This window comes from Orycteropus afer, unplaced genomic scaffold, assembly GCF_000298275.1.
Source record: "Orycteropus afer afer isolate SDZICR_OR568_19922 unplaced genomic scaffold, OryAfe1.0 scaffold00483, whole genome shotgun sequence".
In the NCBI taxonomy this organism is placed as follows: Eukaryota; Metazoa; Chordata; class Mammalia; order Tubulidentata; family Orycteropodidae; genus Orycteropus; species Orycteropus afer.
The window spans coordinates 861,897-878,299 of NW_006922070.1; the positions used below are offsets into that span (position 1 = coordinate 861,897).

Below are 16,403 nucleotides of genomic sequence, written 5' to 3' on the forward strand. Positions count from 1 at the left end.
ATCGTTAAGCTGCTGAACACCAGCGGCTCTGAGAGAAAATATCTGACCAGTGAAGACTTTAGCCTAGGAGAACACTGTGGAGGCCGTTCTACTCTGTCCTATATGGTAGCTATGAGTCGAAATCAACACGAAGGCACACAACCTGGTTGTAATTGACATTTTCTCCCTTAGTCCTTCCTCCTACAGGCGGGAGAGAACTCGCTGCCGCTGCACCTCACGGCTCCGCCAGGGGGCAGGAGAGGTCATATCACACAGGGAATTAAAAACTCCCAAAACTTTCCCCAAAAAACTGTGTTCCTCTTCATGAAACCAAATCCTTCATCTGTGGCGTCCCAGGCGCCCGCCCCGACCAGCCGGCTCCCGCCAGGGGGCGGCGCCCCTTGCCCGCGCCTCCATCCTGAGCCCAGCCTTCGCTGTGCAGCCCGAGCCTCGGCCCCGCTGAGTGAGCACCTCTCCGCCCCCGCCCCCTCCCATGAAGATGAAGGTTTGGCTGCTAGTGGTTCTTCTGTTGGTGTCCGAAGCACTGGAGAATGGTGAGTGACTCTGGGCAGGGGACTTGTGCCCTGACTTTAGCCCCGCAGCCCTGAGCCCCGGTTGTCGTCGAGCCAGCTCTTCCTCTTTTCCCTTTGACCTTCCGAGACTCAGCCCTGGAGCCACTCTCCGCCCCTTGCACCTGCCCCTCCCAAATAGGGTCTCCATTCCTCCTCTCTTCACTTCTCTGCGAGCCCGGGAGGAAGGTGGAAGCTTCTGGTCGGCTCCTGACTCTTATGATCCCGGCCATAACTGTTCAGCCCTCAGACAGCCCTCTGCCAGCCAGCGCCTGGTCCAGCCCCCAATGTCAACGTGTCGATCTGGGAGGTGGCGCGGGAGTGGCGAATCGCTTCCACCTCAGCGCCGCGATTGCCTCGGGACCTCTGCTTCTAAGGGCAAGTCCCACTAAGGAAAGTAATTGGTGATTCTTTTGCAAAATTCGAAATGTCCTCCTCTGCTTCACAGCCCTGGATTTGTTTTGTATCCTAGCTTGAGCTTGAGTGCGTCTGCAGCAAGGGCTGCATAGGTCTTCAAATATTTCTGTGTATTAAATCTCAAGATGAATCTGAAATCTAAAGCTGTTACACTTCTTAACTGATTAGATGGGATAAGGTGAAGAAAGTGCATTTTTGTATAGCACAAAGGGGGCCGTGTGCCATAGTACTCCTTTGAATGTTTGACTACCCTGGGTTACCCTAGATACATAATAGACACATAGCCCCCCCACACACACACACACGTTATCGTGTACATACTTGTTTTGTTTGTGGTATTATTTATTCAACTAGTGTTATTTGTACGGCATATTGTTTTATACGGTCCATCCTGGTATCCTGAAACCTCCCTTAGAATTCCTCGGCTACAGACAATTTTTGCTTAGTTTTGTTTGAAAGGCAGCTTTTGCTGTTATGCAACCTCACTCTGGAGCCAGCTCAACCAGGCTCACATTTTATCCACTCAATCCTGACCAGTTCCTTTCTTTCCTGTAAAATTACAAGCATTTACCAAAAAATACCACATTCTATTTTACAAGTCCAAGATGCTTGTAGGGCTTGAAATTGAGCATGAGAATCCTTAAGCCTAGATCCTTGCTTAATAAAATGTAGACAGCCTTCTTCTGGGGAGTGAGGGGAGGGCGCAATATTAAAAGCTCCTGGCAGGTCGTTGTATGTGACTGCTGAATGGACAGAAATGTAGTATTTGTTTTTTTTTTTTTTTTTTTTTTTTTTTATGGATCAGGAGATGTCTACACAAAATAATTTCAAATTGACCATTCAATTGATTATATAGTTCATCCAAGATGCCTGTTTCACAGGCTTAGAAAAAAAACTAGTTCCACTGCTTTTGAGTTGATTCTGACTTACTGTGACCCCATGTGTTAGGAGAAGGTGGAGATGGCTTCAGCCTCTGCCTTCTGGATCCCTCTCAGCCAATTGTGCCCAAAGTATGTGAATGATTACAAGTGTCTGTCTAAATAACATCTGTTTAAATAAAATACATGCATACAAACAGTAAACGTACATGAGACAGACGAATTTGAACGCATTCTAAGTATTATTTAGAAGAACTAATCGATAAATTGTAGATGTAGTAATAACAATATGATGATGTTTTCATGAGCCCTGGTGGCACAGTGGTTAGGTGCTTGGCTGCTAACCAAAAAGGTTTGCAATATGAACCCATCTAATAGCCTAGAAATTTATGGGGCAGTTCTACTCTGTTACATGGAGTCCCTAGGAGTCAGAATCCATTCGATGGCATGTAACAGCAACAACGCACACATATATATATGAAGCCCTGGGTATGCAGTGGTTAAAGTGATTACCTGCTAACCAAAAGGTTAGCAGTTTGAAACCATAAGGGACTCTTTGGGAGAAAGATGAGGCAGTCTGCTTCCATACAGATTTACAGCCTTGGAAATCCTATGGGACAGTTCTACTCTATCCTACAGGGTCACTGTGAGAATCGATTGACAATGGAGTTTGGTTTTGGTATATCTACATCTATATAAGTGTGTGTGTGTATATATATATATATATATATATATATATATAATATCATATAGAATATTTATGGTTGAAATACTGAACACATAATTAGGAAAGTAAATTGGCTTCATTAAATTATATAACCATTTTCCTAAATCTAATAAGAATGTTCTTTCTGTTTTGAATTATTCATGTGGTTGGCTGGGCCCATGAACAGACCAGTGAGAATGTATCATACAGGAAGCCCTTCCAGGACCGTTCTCTGATTGGCAGTTGGGACTCTCTGCCTGCAGGGTCATCTCAGAGCACAAAAAGCAGACACCAGGCTCCTGACTCCACTTGTTCCACTGCTTTTCAGTTTTTCTGATCATAGCTGGGAGTGACGCTTCTAATAGAAAAAAGCATCCCTAGAAGTGTATGTAGGAGATGTGGAGCTCTGGTGGCATAGTGCCTAAAGCATTTGACTGCTAACCAGAGGCTGGCAGTTCAAACCCACCAGCCAGTCCTCAGAAGGAAGATTGGCCAATCTACTTTCATAGAGATACTGCCTCAGAAACCTAAGGAGGGGTCGCTATGAGTCAAATTGATTTGATGGGAGTGAGTTTTGTTTTGAGTTTGGTATGACTGCCATCATCCAGGGAAGTTTGCCTTACCCAGTTCCAAAATGCTTAAAATTCCTAGAAGTAATGTTATTTCTTCTCACGTAGAATGGGAGTTGGAAGAACTCGTATGACTCCTGTGGCATGAAACTGATGCAGGAAAACAGTTAATAAATAGTTCAAGACCCCATTTGGAGTAAAACAATGCTCACAGCATATATATGGAATATATGATGCTGTGTTTATTGATATAGTGCTATTTCCCCATGAAAAAGTACAAAACCACAGCACTTACCAACTTTTCATTATTTACATATTTTTTCTCTCATGTCAGAAACAAATGATGAGGTATAGATACTGATGTGTTATTGCTGTTTGGTTGAACTACACCAGACCCTTGATCTATGAGCTTCAGCCTAACGTGGGTTTATTTTTGATCCTGTGAAAGAGCTCTGTTGTTAGGAGGAATACAGAGACTCATTATGAATGATGTGAGGGCAACACAGCCAGATCTCTAAGGGGCTAAGGAGAACAACACGCTGACCATGATACTGTAACTGGAACCCTATGCCATTCTTGTGTTTCAGTTTATTCCTTGGAAAAAGAGAATAAAAATTAATTCAGAAATCCTTATTTTATCTATCTATCTATCATTTCTCACTGCTTAAGAATGCAAATAATGAGTATTTTGAAGTATTTAGGATTTATATGTGTTCCCTACAAAACAATCTCCTGTCTTTAAGGCCAAGAAATAGAAATGTTTGAGGGCAAGAGAGAGACCTGGTCCTGTGAGGGTCACTGGAATGAGAAGTCCTGAGAAATGATGACATTTCCTGGAAAAGGTTGTAAAACTCTTGCTTTGTGGTACTCACAATCCAATGGGGAGGACAGGTAATAAATAAATAGGTGAAGTATAATTTCAAGAAGTAGTAAGTGGCATGAAAAATCACTAATTAGGGTAAGAGGAGAAATAGAGGTGGGGAGGAGAGTGAGGGTATCATTTGGATAGGATGGTCAGAGGCCTGCCTGAAGCAAGGATGCAAACCCTACAGATATCTGAAAGAATATTTCAGGCCAAAGGTTCAGGAAGTATACCAGCTTCGAGGTGAACTTGTACTGGCCATGGTAGCTGAAGGAATGTGAGGCAAGAGAAAGGAGATGAGATCAGAACAGAAACTAGGGCAGTGTGATAAAACCAGTTGTCCTCGAGTTGATCCTGACTTATGGTGACTCCAGGTGTGTCAGAGTGGAACTGTGCTCCATAGGGTTTTCAGTGGCTGATTTTTTAGAAACTGAACCAAACTCACTGTCATCGAGTCGGATCTGATTCATAATGACCCCTCCTTGGGTTTCTGAGGTGGTATCACTACGGAAGTATATTGCCTTCTGAAGAGTGGAGGTAGGTTTGAACTGCCAGCCTTCTGGTTAGCAGTCAAATGCCTTAGGCACTAAGCCATCAGGTCAAAAAGTCTTTCTTCTGAAGCACTTCTGGGTGAACTTGAATTGAACCTCCAACTTTTTGGTTAGTAGCTGAACGCCTTAACTTTTTGCACCACCCAAAGGCTCCAAGACAAGATCATAGAAAATGTAAAGCCTTGTAAAGCATCGGCAAGATTTTGAATTTTATTCTGAAGTAAGCAAAAGTCACTAGAGGATTCTGAGCAGGGATTGCCCACGATCTGATCGATATTTTCAAAGCTACAGGTGCCAGAGTAGAAGCAGGAAGCCTACTCAAGAAGCTATTTTAATTGTCTAGGTGAAAAGTGGCTTTGTGCAAGGGGTAGTAGTGATGATTATAATGAGAAGACTGTGTTCAGGATCTAATTGGAAGGCAAAGCCAAGATAACTGCTGCTGGATTGAATGTGGCACAGGGGAGAAAGAGGACTCAAGTATGACTCCAAGATTTTTTGACCTGAGCAACTTTTAGAATAGAGTGTGTTTACTGATAAACACTGGGGAAGGACTAATTCTGAAACAGCATCCAGAGTTCAGTTTGGGTGTTTTACATTTGAGGTGCCCATTAGTCTTCCAAGGAGCTCTGGCAGCATAGTGCCTAAGGCCCTTGACTGCTAGCCATAAGGCTGGTGGTTCAGACCCACTAGCCACTTTTCAGAAGGAAGGTTGGGCAATCTACTTCTGTAGAGATACCACCTCAGAAACCCAAGGAGGGGTCGTTATGAGTCAGGTCTGACTTGAAGACACATAACAACAACAAGAACATTAGTCTTCCAAGTAGAGATGCTGAGTACGGCAACAGAATATTTAGATCTGCAGTTTAGAGGAAAGGTCAGGACTGGAAATAGGGACAACTTTCTGCATATAAATACTGCCTATCCCTGGGGAGCTGTGTGAGGCTATTTAGAGAATGAGTGTAGTTAGAAAGGTGGTGTAAGGACTGAGCCTTGGAGCTCAGATCAGACAGGAAAAGAAGATGAGGAAGATTTGCTAGTGAGAGACTGAGAAGGAATAATAGAAGGAAAACCAAGACAGCCTGGTGTCCTGGAAGCTAAATGAATAAAGTGTTTTTAGAAGAGTCATAAACCATGATGGATACCCTAATTGATGGTCTGAAAAATGTTTCAAATATCCTAGAATAGAAGTATCACATTTTTAGGGACAGTTTGTATAAGAAAATCATCTCCTGTGGTCAGATGGTTTTTTAGAGTGGAGTTCTTGAAGGAAGGAGAAGGGAAAGGCTCTCATCATCCTACATTTTCTTCCCCCCACCCCCATTACTTCTTCTCAACCTTGTTCAAGGAAAAGGACATGTGTCCCTGTGGGATGTTTCATAAAGACCAGAAAAACGAGAGTGGAGCATGTCAGTTTATCTAACGAAATGTGAAACCCTTGAGCTACAAATATAGTAACTCAGCAAACTTATGGTGTGGTAATTTTTTAAAATTAATATTTTATTGGGTTTAAGGTGAAAGTTTACACAGAAAATTAGGTTCTCATTTAACAATTGCATTTGACCGCTAACCAGAAGCCTAATGGTTCAAACCCACCAGACACTTCTCGGAAGAAGATTGGGCAATCCACTTCCATAGAGATACTGCCTTGGAAACCCAAGGAGGGATGGATCGATTATGAGTCAGAATCGACTCGATGGCAGTGAGTGAAACACAGACTAGTCAGTGATATTGGTTACATTTTTCACAATGTGTCATTATTCTCATTCATTCCATTCTGGTTGTACCATTTCCAATTTTCCTGCTCCCTTACCTTCTCATCTTTAGAGTAATTTTTGACCATTTGTTCACATACGGATGATTTTTCTTAAAGAAAATCATTATTCATGGATGGTATTCTTCGTTTTATGAGCCAATCTGTTATTTAGCTAAAAGGTGACCTCAAGGGATAATTTCAGTTTAAGACTTAAAGTGTATGTCGGGGTGATAGTACTAGGGAGTCCTCTAGTCTCAACTGGTCCAGTAAATGTGGACTTTTTAAGAAATTGAACTCCGTTTCACATTTACTTTCCATTCTGTAAGGATCCACCTATTGTAGCCCTGGTCAGAACAGTCAGTATTGGTAGCTGAGAACCACCTAGTTCTTGTTTCAGGATAGATGAGGCCATGGTTTTTGTTGATGACTGGTCCTATCAGACACTTTCTTCTCTGAGTCTTTGATTTCTTTGTTTCTCTTTTACTTCAGTTATATCTTAGATGGGCACTTGCAAGCTTTTAACCCCAGACACTACTCACCACATTGGAATGTAGAACCTGTACCTTATGAACTATATTATGTCAATTGCTTGAGTTGTCCCATGAGACTATGGTCTTAAATCTCCCAACCCAGAAAACCAATCTTGTGAGGTATTTGATTATGTCAAAGAGGAATCCATACCTGTGTCCCCTATATGACTTATTTATTATATGTACAGATGTACATGCGTGCACACCCATACCTATGTGTACATATGGCTATAGATACTTCTCTCTATGTGTACACATATGTACACATATTCATACTGATGTACTTATGTGCCCATATACATATCTGTGCAACCACATACATAAATTTTGGTTGCTGTTTGTGTTATTATAAAATATTTATCATATCTTTTACCAAAGACATACTTTTCTCTTGTGCACTTCTAGTGATATTGTTTACTTTGGTCAAGATTTGTGCACTTCACCCACATTCAATGCTACATTTTCCATCACCAAAAATAATAAGGATTTTACTATCTTGATAGTGCTTTCCCTTTTTCCCTCCTCCTCCACCCATCCCTGGTAACCACCAATGAGTGCTAATCTCGCTCACTCTCTATATAAAAATGTATCTATTCTTGTCTTTTACTAAAAGTACAATTAGACAGTATTTTTCTTTTTGTGATTAACTTATTTCACTTAGCTTAATGTCCTCCAGATTCAGTCATGTTATAAGAGGTTTCGAGGACTCATCATTATTCTTTATGATCGTGTAAAATGTGTGTATGTACCACATTTTATTTATGCATTTATCCATTGAACATTTAAATTGTTTCCAATTTTTTTTTTTTTTTTGCTATTGTTACTAATGCACATAATGAACATAGGTGTGCATATGTCTATCCATGTCACTGCTATTAGATCTCTAGGGTATATACCTAGGAGTAGGAAAGCTGGATCATAAGGTATTTTTATTTCTAGTTTTTTGAAGATGTGTCACACAATTTTCCTTAGTATGGAAAGGATTTTACAATCACACCATGATGAGGGTTCCAATCTCCCCACAGCCTTGCCAGTATTGTTGTTTTCTTTTTTAATCAGTGCCATTTTTGCAGACGTGGTATGCTATTTCATTGCAGTTTTGATATGCATCTTTCTAATGGCTAGTACTCATGAGCATCTTTTCATGTGCTTGTTGGCCACATGAATGTCTTCTTTGGTGAAGTGTCTGTTCATATCTTTTTCCTGTTTTTCTATTGGGTTGTTTGTCTTTTTGTTTTTGCATTATTGAAGTTTTCTATATATTTTAAAAATTAAGCCATTATCAATTATGTCATTCCTGAATATTTTTTTCCAGTGTAATTTCTCTTTTTACTCTTTTGATGAAGTCTTTTGATGAATGTAAGTATTTAATTTTTAGGAAGTCACAGTTTTAATTTATCTTCTGTTGTTTGTGTATTTATATTATGGTAATTTTGATGCTAGCCTTGGGACAGGTCTTTCCCCTTAACTGCTCATGGGGGGGGGGAAGCAAATAACTATACCTCTTTGATGTTAATGATTATATTTAACATATAACCCACTGCTATCAAGTCAATTCAGACTCATTTCGACCCTATAGGACAGAGTAGACCTGCCTCATAGGGCTTCCAAGGCTGCAAATCTTTATGGAAGCAGACTGCCTCACCTTTCTCCCACACAGCTGACTTTTTGGTTAGCAGCCAAATGCCTTACTATGCCACCAGAGTGCCTGTTTAACATACAGCCCTTATACAACCATCAGTCAATAATAAATTTAATGAATTTATGTTCTCTTCCAACACAATTCTACAGAATTAGAGAGGTTAAGAGGTGACTTCCTTTTTTGACTTGGCTTTGACTGTAATCCTCAGTTGATACTGATTACAATCCTTTGTCCTCTTACTTCTTGCTTTAGAGCATTTCTGCTTTCCTTCATTCTGGAGATGTATTTTCATGCAGCATTTCCTCACTTGGGTATTCTAATGTGTGCCTTGGAAAAGCATCTCTCGCACTTCCAGGAAGGCTTGCTCTCCTCCCCAATATCAAGTTCTGTTTAACTTGGAACTCCTTGTCAAAGGCTGGAGCACAGCAAAGAATCCACTTAGACAATGGTGCTGTGAGTATGATTCGTCCAAAAAAAAAAAAAAAAGAAAGAAAGAAAAGAAAAAGAAACAGCAACATTATGCTAATCTCTAAGTGAATTGAGAGGTAATAGAATGAACCAGAAAAAGTTGTAGACTTAGAGTTAAAGGGTTTGGTTTTTCAATGTCTTCTTAGTAACCAGGACTGAACTACTTGGCATCTGTGACCCCAATTTTTTCACCTGTAAATTAGAAAAGGGAATCTCTAGGTGGTGCAAACAGTTAATGCACTTGCTACTCAATGAATGGTTGGAAGTTTGAGTCCACCCAGAGGTACTTCAGAAGAAAAGCTTGGTGGTGTACTTTAAAAAATCAGCCACTGAAAACGCTAGTTCTACTCTGACACACATGGGTCAACATGGGTTAGGGTCAACCCAACAGCAACTGTTTTTTGTTTGTTTGCTTTAATTAGAAAGAATAATAGCTGCTTTTCCTCCATCACAAAAGATAACGACAACCACACACAAAAAAATTAAACTAAACTCTACTCCCACTGAGTTGATTCCAACTGATAGTGACTCCCATTGGGTTTCCAAAGTGGTAAATCTTCATGGAAGCAGACTGCCTCATCTTTCTTCCACAGAGCAACTGGTGGGTTCAAACCATCAACCTTTTGGTTAGCAGCCAAATGCCTTAACCATTACATCACCAGAACTCCTTTACAAAATAACAGGTAGCACTTATGTAGCATTTAATATGGGTCAGACATGGTTCTCACCATTTAAAATATATTAACTCATTTAATCCCCACAAAACCCACAAGATAGTTATTGTTACTGTATCATCCTCAATTTACCAATGAGGAAACTAATGCAGAGAGAGGGTAAGTTACTTTTCTAGTGTCACACAGCAGTTAAGTGGAGAGCCAGGACATGAAGTCAGTCTTTAGTAGTTTGTGAATTTTACCACCCATTTTTCTAAAATTGCATTTTAAATGCAAATAAATAGTGGCTAAGACACTTGACTATTAACCAGAAGGCTGGCAGTTCAAACTCACCAGCTACTCCTCAGAAAGAAGGTTGGGCAATCTACTTCCGTAGTGATACTGCCTCGGAAACCCAAGGAGGAGTCGCTATGAGTCAGATCTGACTCGATGGCACACAACAACAACAACATGCAATAGTCAAAAAGTACAGTAGTAATAAGCTTTCTCTTTTATACATCTACAATGTGTTTTCTCAATTATTTAGGCCTTTGGAAGTTAATAGATTTGCATACTTAAACTAAGGAGTCATATACTTTAAAAAGTCAGACAAAGGATTTGGGAGTCACTCAAACCTAGCACTGTCTGGTTGTTTGTGGGGCCGCTAGCATGGCTGCTTTAAATGAATGTCATTATCGTCCAACCACGGAGCCCTGGTGGTGCAGTGGTTAAGAGCTCAGCTGCTAACTGAAAGGTTGGGAGATCATACCCACCCAGCAGCTCCATGGAGAAAAATCTGTTAGCTTGATAAAGAAGCTTAGTCAGTGATGAAACACACCAAAGTAGACATGGCGACAATCCAGAAGCCCATTCATTTCAGGTACAGTGACCAAAATATTTAAAGAACAGAGGTTACTTGTACCTCAGTATACTGGTCTTTTATTTTCTACCTTAAGGGAAAAAATAAAACAACAACAACACAAAAACAACAAAAACTGTGATCATTTATCCTATTACAAAACTGAGGCTTATGCTTCACAACTGATGATGCTGGGTAAATGTGCTTTCATTGGGTCTGACATGATCCCAGAAGTTATAAGGCTTCCCCCTCTAAGCAGCTGGGGAATGTTGCATGTACCTCACTGCCAACCCCTATCTACCATTAGAACCACAGGGAAATAAACTCAATGTGCATGATCAGCAGTCTTAGCAACCTGCAAGCTCAACAGGAGGTAGTGGGGCCTCCGCTGCTAAATAAAAGATTGGTGATTGAACGACCCAGCGGCTCTTTGGGAAAAAATCCAGCGATCTGCTCCCTTAAAGATTATAACCAAGAAAGTCCTATGGGCCAATTCTACTCTTTCACATGGGGTCTCTATGGGTCAGAACCTACTTGATGGTACACAACAACAATAATCTTGGATACTAGGATTCAAGAACATGACTCTACTACTACTTGGAACAACTAAGAAGGCTTAGTGGGGCCTATAGACTAGAAACACTGGAGTTAGGGAAGAAAGAGAAATGAGAAGACTCAAGCCTAGGAGAAGATGAGGGGCCACAACTGGAGCTGTAGTTACAGAAAAGAGAGCAGGGCTCCGGAGCAAGGCATACAAGCCCAAAGGAAGCAGCATACCAAGGAATAGATATTGAGACTGAGCTACTGACTAGGATTTCTTAAGAGTGTGATTGGTTCGAGTGTGGGGCAGGCTGCACCAAGACTGAAGCTACATGGCTTCTGTTTCAAGGGGAAAGGGCAACACCCAAAGGAAGCCAAGTTCATCACTACACAGTTGAGTCAAATCAGTTACATTTTGGTTATATTAATCTCCTGATTTTTCACATTTACCTCTTTTACATAAAGATCATGCTAATTCCCTCAATTGGCTAAGGTTTGTATACTTTTTGTTCAAATTATATGCAAGATGCTTGTCTACATATAGTGAAGTGAGCACTTGGAATGGGAGTCGGGGGACCTGAGCTCCACAGTCACATTCTAGCACTAATCAGTTGAGTGGTTTGTAGAATATTGATTAAATTTTCCAGGATCTGGTTTTTTTTTTTTTTTTTTTAAAGTCTACAAGATGAGGGCATTACCTAAGTGATCTCTAAGGGTCCATTCTGTTTGGGCATTTTGTAATTCCATGGACTTATACTGAGGCAGCCTTTGAACTTATGCAGATGAGCAAACAAACTGCATGGTCTCTTTTTCATCCTTGTTGTGTGGAAGCAACATTAAGGCTGTGAGGGCTTTGGTGGATGGTTGAGATTTCTAGAGCCCAGTAGCATAAGGATACATTGTCTGTGAAGAAGTTAAAAACAATAATAAAGTTGACTGAAAAAAGGTAGGCTTTTTATTATCAATATTTGCCAGCAATCTGCAACAATATTGGTGATAAAATATTCCTATCACAAAATATTTTATTGGCTCACTTGTAAACCCTTGCTGCAGTTACTGTTGAGTTTTAATACTTCATGTGTAAGCTTTAAATTAGCATCCTTTTGGTACTTATCCAGAGCCCTGATGGTACAATGGTTGCTAACCAAAAGGTTGGCAGTACGAACCCACCTGGCAGCTCCAGAGGACAAAGACCTGGTGATCTGCTCCCTTAAAAATTATACCCTAGAAAACCTACTCTTCATGGGGTTGCTGTGAGTTGAAACTGACTAGACACATCTCACAACTACCATGGTACTTATCCTTAATAAATGTTGTATTCTACATGGACGTTGTCAGCCACTGACACAAGGAGTCTCCACCACGTGCATTAATTTAGAGAGTTCAAATGGTTCAGAATCCTTTAACTATGCTTCCAACACAGTTTGTGTCTCCATCCCCTTTGATAGTACATGTGCCTGCTTTTAAACAGCAGGTTCAAGATGAACAATGATAGAAAAGAGATTGCAAAGACAAGAAATAGAACTTGAGTGGCTTCAATTCTGTCATTTTGTTTTTGAGATAGAGTATGAACTTAATAGAATAATATTTTTGTTTGTTAAGTGCAAAATCTTAATTCATATGTGAAATATTTTGTTGAATTTGAATAGTATCTTAGAGACTGAAATATATTTCTTTTTAATTATTAATTGTTTTAAAACCAAAGCCTTGATCAAGAAAATAATGGTTATCACATGATTATTACTGAAAATAATTTTGACATATAGAGGAGGAGAGTATTACAACATTATCTGCTCCAGCTGTCAAATACTCTGGGTACGCCATTACCTTAGCCCATTGCTCTCTTCTCACATCTGTACTAGTTATTGGCCAACAGCCTCCGAAGAACAAGCGCCCAAAGGAGCCAGGAGAGAACAAAATCAAGCCTTCCAACAAAAAAGTGAAACCCAAAATTCCTAAAATAAAGGACAGGGACTCACCTGATTCAATGCCAAAGACGCAGTCTATAATGATACAAGTGTTGGATAATGGTCGCTTCCAGAAGCCTGCTGCTACCCTGAGTCTGATGGCTGGGCAAACTGTAGAGCTCCGATGTAAAGGAAATAAGATTGGCTGGAGCTACCCTGCATATCTTGACACCTTTAAGGACTCTCGCCTCAGGTAAGCATTTTTTACTTGTATTGGGTCAAGGGTTTGGTTCTTTGCCTTCATTAAATATCAACTATTTCTAACTCTCTCTTTCATTTTATCCAAGTAGATTCTAAAAATGGAAACTCAATGAGCAAAAGCCATCGGTTTTATTTCTTCACCAAACTAAAAACAATTATTGCAGACCCTGTAAACATTGGTTATAAGAGTCAAATTTTATAAGAAATCATAGAACAAACAATTGAAACAGTAATGCATAGAGATAGATATTTAAAATTTTGTATTGTGAACAATAATAAACTCTTAATATTTAATGTTATTTCTTCAAGTAATCATCATGGATGTGGAAATCACTTAAAAGGAGACTCCTATGACCAGGGACTAACTGTAACTGCTTTTACATTTTTTAAATGTTTCTGATTTTTTTTCAACCTTCCTGACTTTTTGACTTTTATACTCAGAGCCCTCAATTAATTAGAAAACTAAACATTTCTCATGTTTGAATGACTTCCTTCAGGATGCTGGCCTTCTTACTTAGGAGAAGTAGCTAAGGGATGGTTAAGGAACAATTAAACCAAGAAAGGAGGGCATGCTACAGAGGTTCTGGGAGGAGCCGTAAGCACTGGCTGTGTGACTTCTGTGTATCTTTTGGGAAGACCCTTAAACTCTCTGAATCTCTGTTTACATGTGTGTAGATGAAGGGGATTGGTTTACCTAATTTTTAAGTCTTTTCAGCCCCATCTTCCTCTAAGATAGAGAAATACAGGATATTGTCCATTTGTGGGTGTCTCGAATGAGAAAAAAGAAAAATGTGGATCTCAGACATCTCAAATGCAGCTTGTTCATATTCATGTTTCTTCACAAATTCCACCTCTAAAAATCTTCTTCTATCTACAAGACACCACCATGTTCAGCCAGAAACCTGAGTCATCCGTGGTTCCCCCTCTCTCCCTTACTCCCCACACATCCAATTCATCACCAAGCTTAGTCAACTCAGACTTCTAAAGAGGCTTAAATTTATCCTCTTTCCATCTCTGGTGTCACTCACTACTCTTGCTCCGGCCACTGTTGTCTCTCATCTCAAATATCGTAATAATCACACCTAAGCTTATTTTCCTCCAATCTCCTTCTACTGAAGCAAAAATAATGTTTAGATATGCAGATCTGATCATGTCACGCTCCTGCTAGCACTCAGTGGATTTCCACTAGGAATAAAGTACAATATCCCTAATATCTTGGTTGGTATCTCTGCAATTGCTGGTCTGGGCTCCTGGGAGAGTGTCAAGTGTACTAGGCTCTTGGGACCTTTATAGTTAATGCTTTCATTGCCCAAGACCTTAAAACTTGCTGCGTTTATTGCTTAGAATAATCTATCTGCCTCTTCACCTGGCTAACTTCAGCCTAGGCATCACTTTCTCTTGGAATCCTATGTTAGACCTCTTGAGGTGTGCATTCGTACGGCGTCTGGTGCTTCCTCTTTGAAGCATTCTTTACACATATAACTATTTTTTTTTTTAATCTGTGTTTTTTCACTGGGATTTAGTGGAATGCTTAGCATTTAGATTTATCTATGGAAGACTGAATGATAATCATTTTCTCCTTCTCCCAGGTATGCTTGCTTTTCCTTCTCATACATTCATTTTGGATAATAAATATATTAAAATATATGTATACGTTATCTCACTAGCTACCCATCCATCAGTTCTCTTGTATTAAGACTACGTTCACATTTTTATTCTGATTATATACTTATGGCTTCATAGTATATAACAGGGCAGAATTCTTCTTAAGGGGTTGAAAGGGGAATGAAATAATTTTTTCCCATCTCCATCTCCACACTTGAAGTGTGTGTGTGTGTGTGTCCCCTGCTTGTAAAGAATTTGCAAAGATTTACTACCACATACATTTTAAATATCTTAATTTACAAAAGTTTGATTTACATGTGATGTTTTACCAGAATTGATCTAATTTAAATTATTATGAACATTCAATCTAGGATACTTATACAAAGTATCTTAAACCTAGAGGATTTGATGATTGAACATTTAGTATTTTCTAGGAGTGTTTTTAAAGTTATATTAGCCAATGTCTTGGGGGAAAGACATGGCAATCTACTTTAAAAAATTAGCCATTGAAAACTCTATGGAGCACAGTTCTACTGTAATACACATGGGGTTGCCATGAGTTGGGATCAATTCAAGGGCAGGTGTATTAGCCAGTATACTCACTCCTCACGTGTCAACAGGGTTAGGTTCCAAAGACAAGGCCATTATGCAAAATCTGTGTTATGTGAGAGTTGGAGGCCACTCCTTGTCTTTGGTGCTGGTCTCAGGGTGTGCATGGCACAGTGGGTCCCCCTTCCACACCATGACTTCCCCACCAGTGCAGAGCCCATGGGTGTTGGGGAGTGGTGGTAGTAGTGGGGTATTGCCTGCCACCCACTGCCTCCTGCCACCCACCCTAGGTGGTGACCCTGGTTGTCTTCCATTTGACCCAACACCTCAGCCCTGTGTGACCCCCATCCCTCTCCCCTCCCTGTTGCCTTCCCCTACTGGCCTCCACAGCACCTTTGGGCCCTTGCGTAGCCTCCCACTGCCCACCCAGAACCTTACATTATCCCATTACCCTGTGCCCTCCGTGGCTGGACTGAGGCATCGTGGAAAAATGGGAAAAGGCATCCTGAGGCTGGTTGGTCACCATCCCTTGTATAGCTCAGTTGCTGCATGGGGCCTCTGGTATATCATTTGGGGTGGCCCACAGAGAGCACCCCAGGCCTGGCTGTGGCCCCAAGTGGGGCCTGGACCATCAGAAGTGCCACTTTGACAATTTTTTCAAAGTTGTCATCAATGTAGAGTGTCAGATAACAAGATAGTCCATAATTGAGCAGTAGGTGTATATGTTAGAAAACATCTTAAGTACACAAAGTGAAGTAAGCATGAATCCAAATTGAAGGGAACTATCCAGGAGTTGAAAAAAACCAACTTTGACTTTTTAATATTAAATAGTATTCATTAAAAGGGTAGTAAGAGCTTCATAAAACAGTAAAGACAGATGTGAAACCCCAAGGACCTTATAAAAAATGTGGAAAACATCTAGTCATAATTCTATGTCAAACAATGACAACAACAACAAAAATCACAATTTATTTTTACACCAGAGATTCAACAAATGAACTTTTGACATCCTTCCTGGAAGGTGGTCCCTTTGGCTATAGGAGAAGTATTCATCCTGTATTTTCTTTTCCCATGGAGAAGTAGTTCTTTCCAAAGTTATGGCAGC

General features: G+C 40.3%; 1 protein-coding gene across 1 annotated transcript in view; it reads left to right on the forward strand.

The window, feature by feature from the left end:
* Positions 1-478: 478 nt before the first annotated feature.
* The window catches only part of PDGFRL (platelet derived growth factor receptor like), a 64,687-nt gene continuing 48,762 nt past the window's right edge, over positions 479-16,403 (forward strand). The window contains exons 1-2 of the mRNA XM_007954945.2: positions 479-533; positions 12,839-13,136. Coding sequence (XP_007953136.1) covers positions 479-533; positions 12,839-13,136 — 353 coding nt within the window. The remainder of the gene's footprint in view (positions 534-12,838; positions 13,137-16,403) is intronic.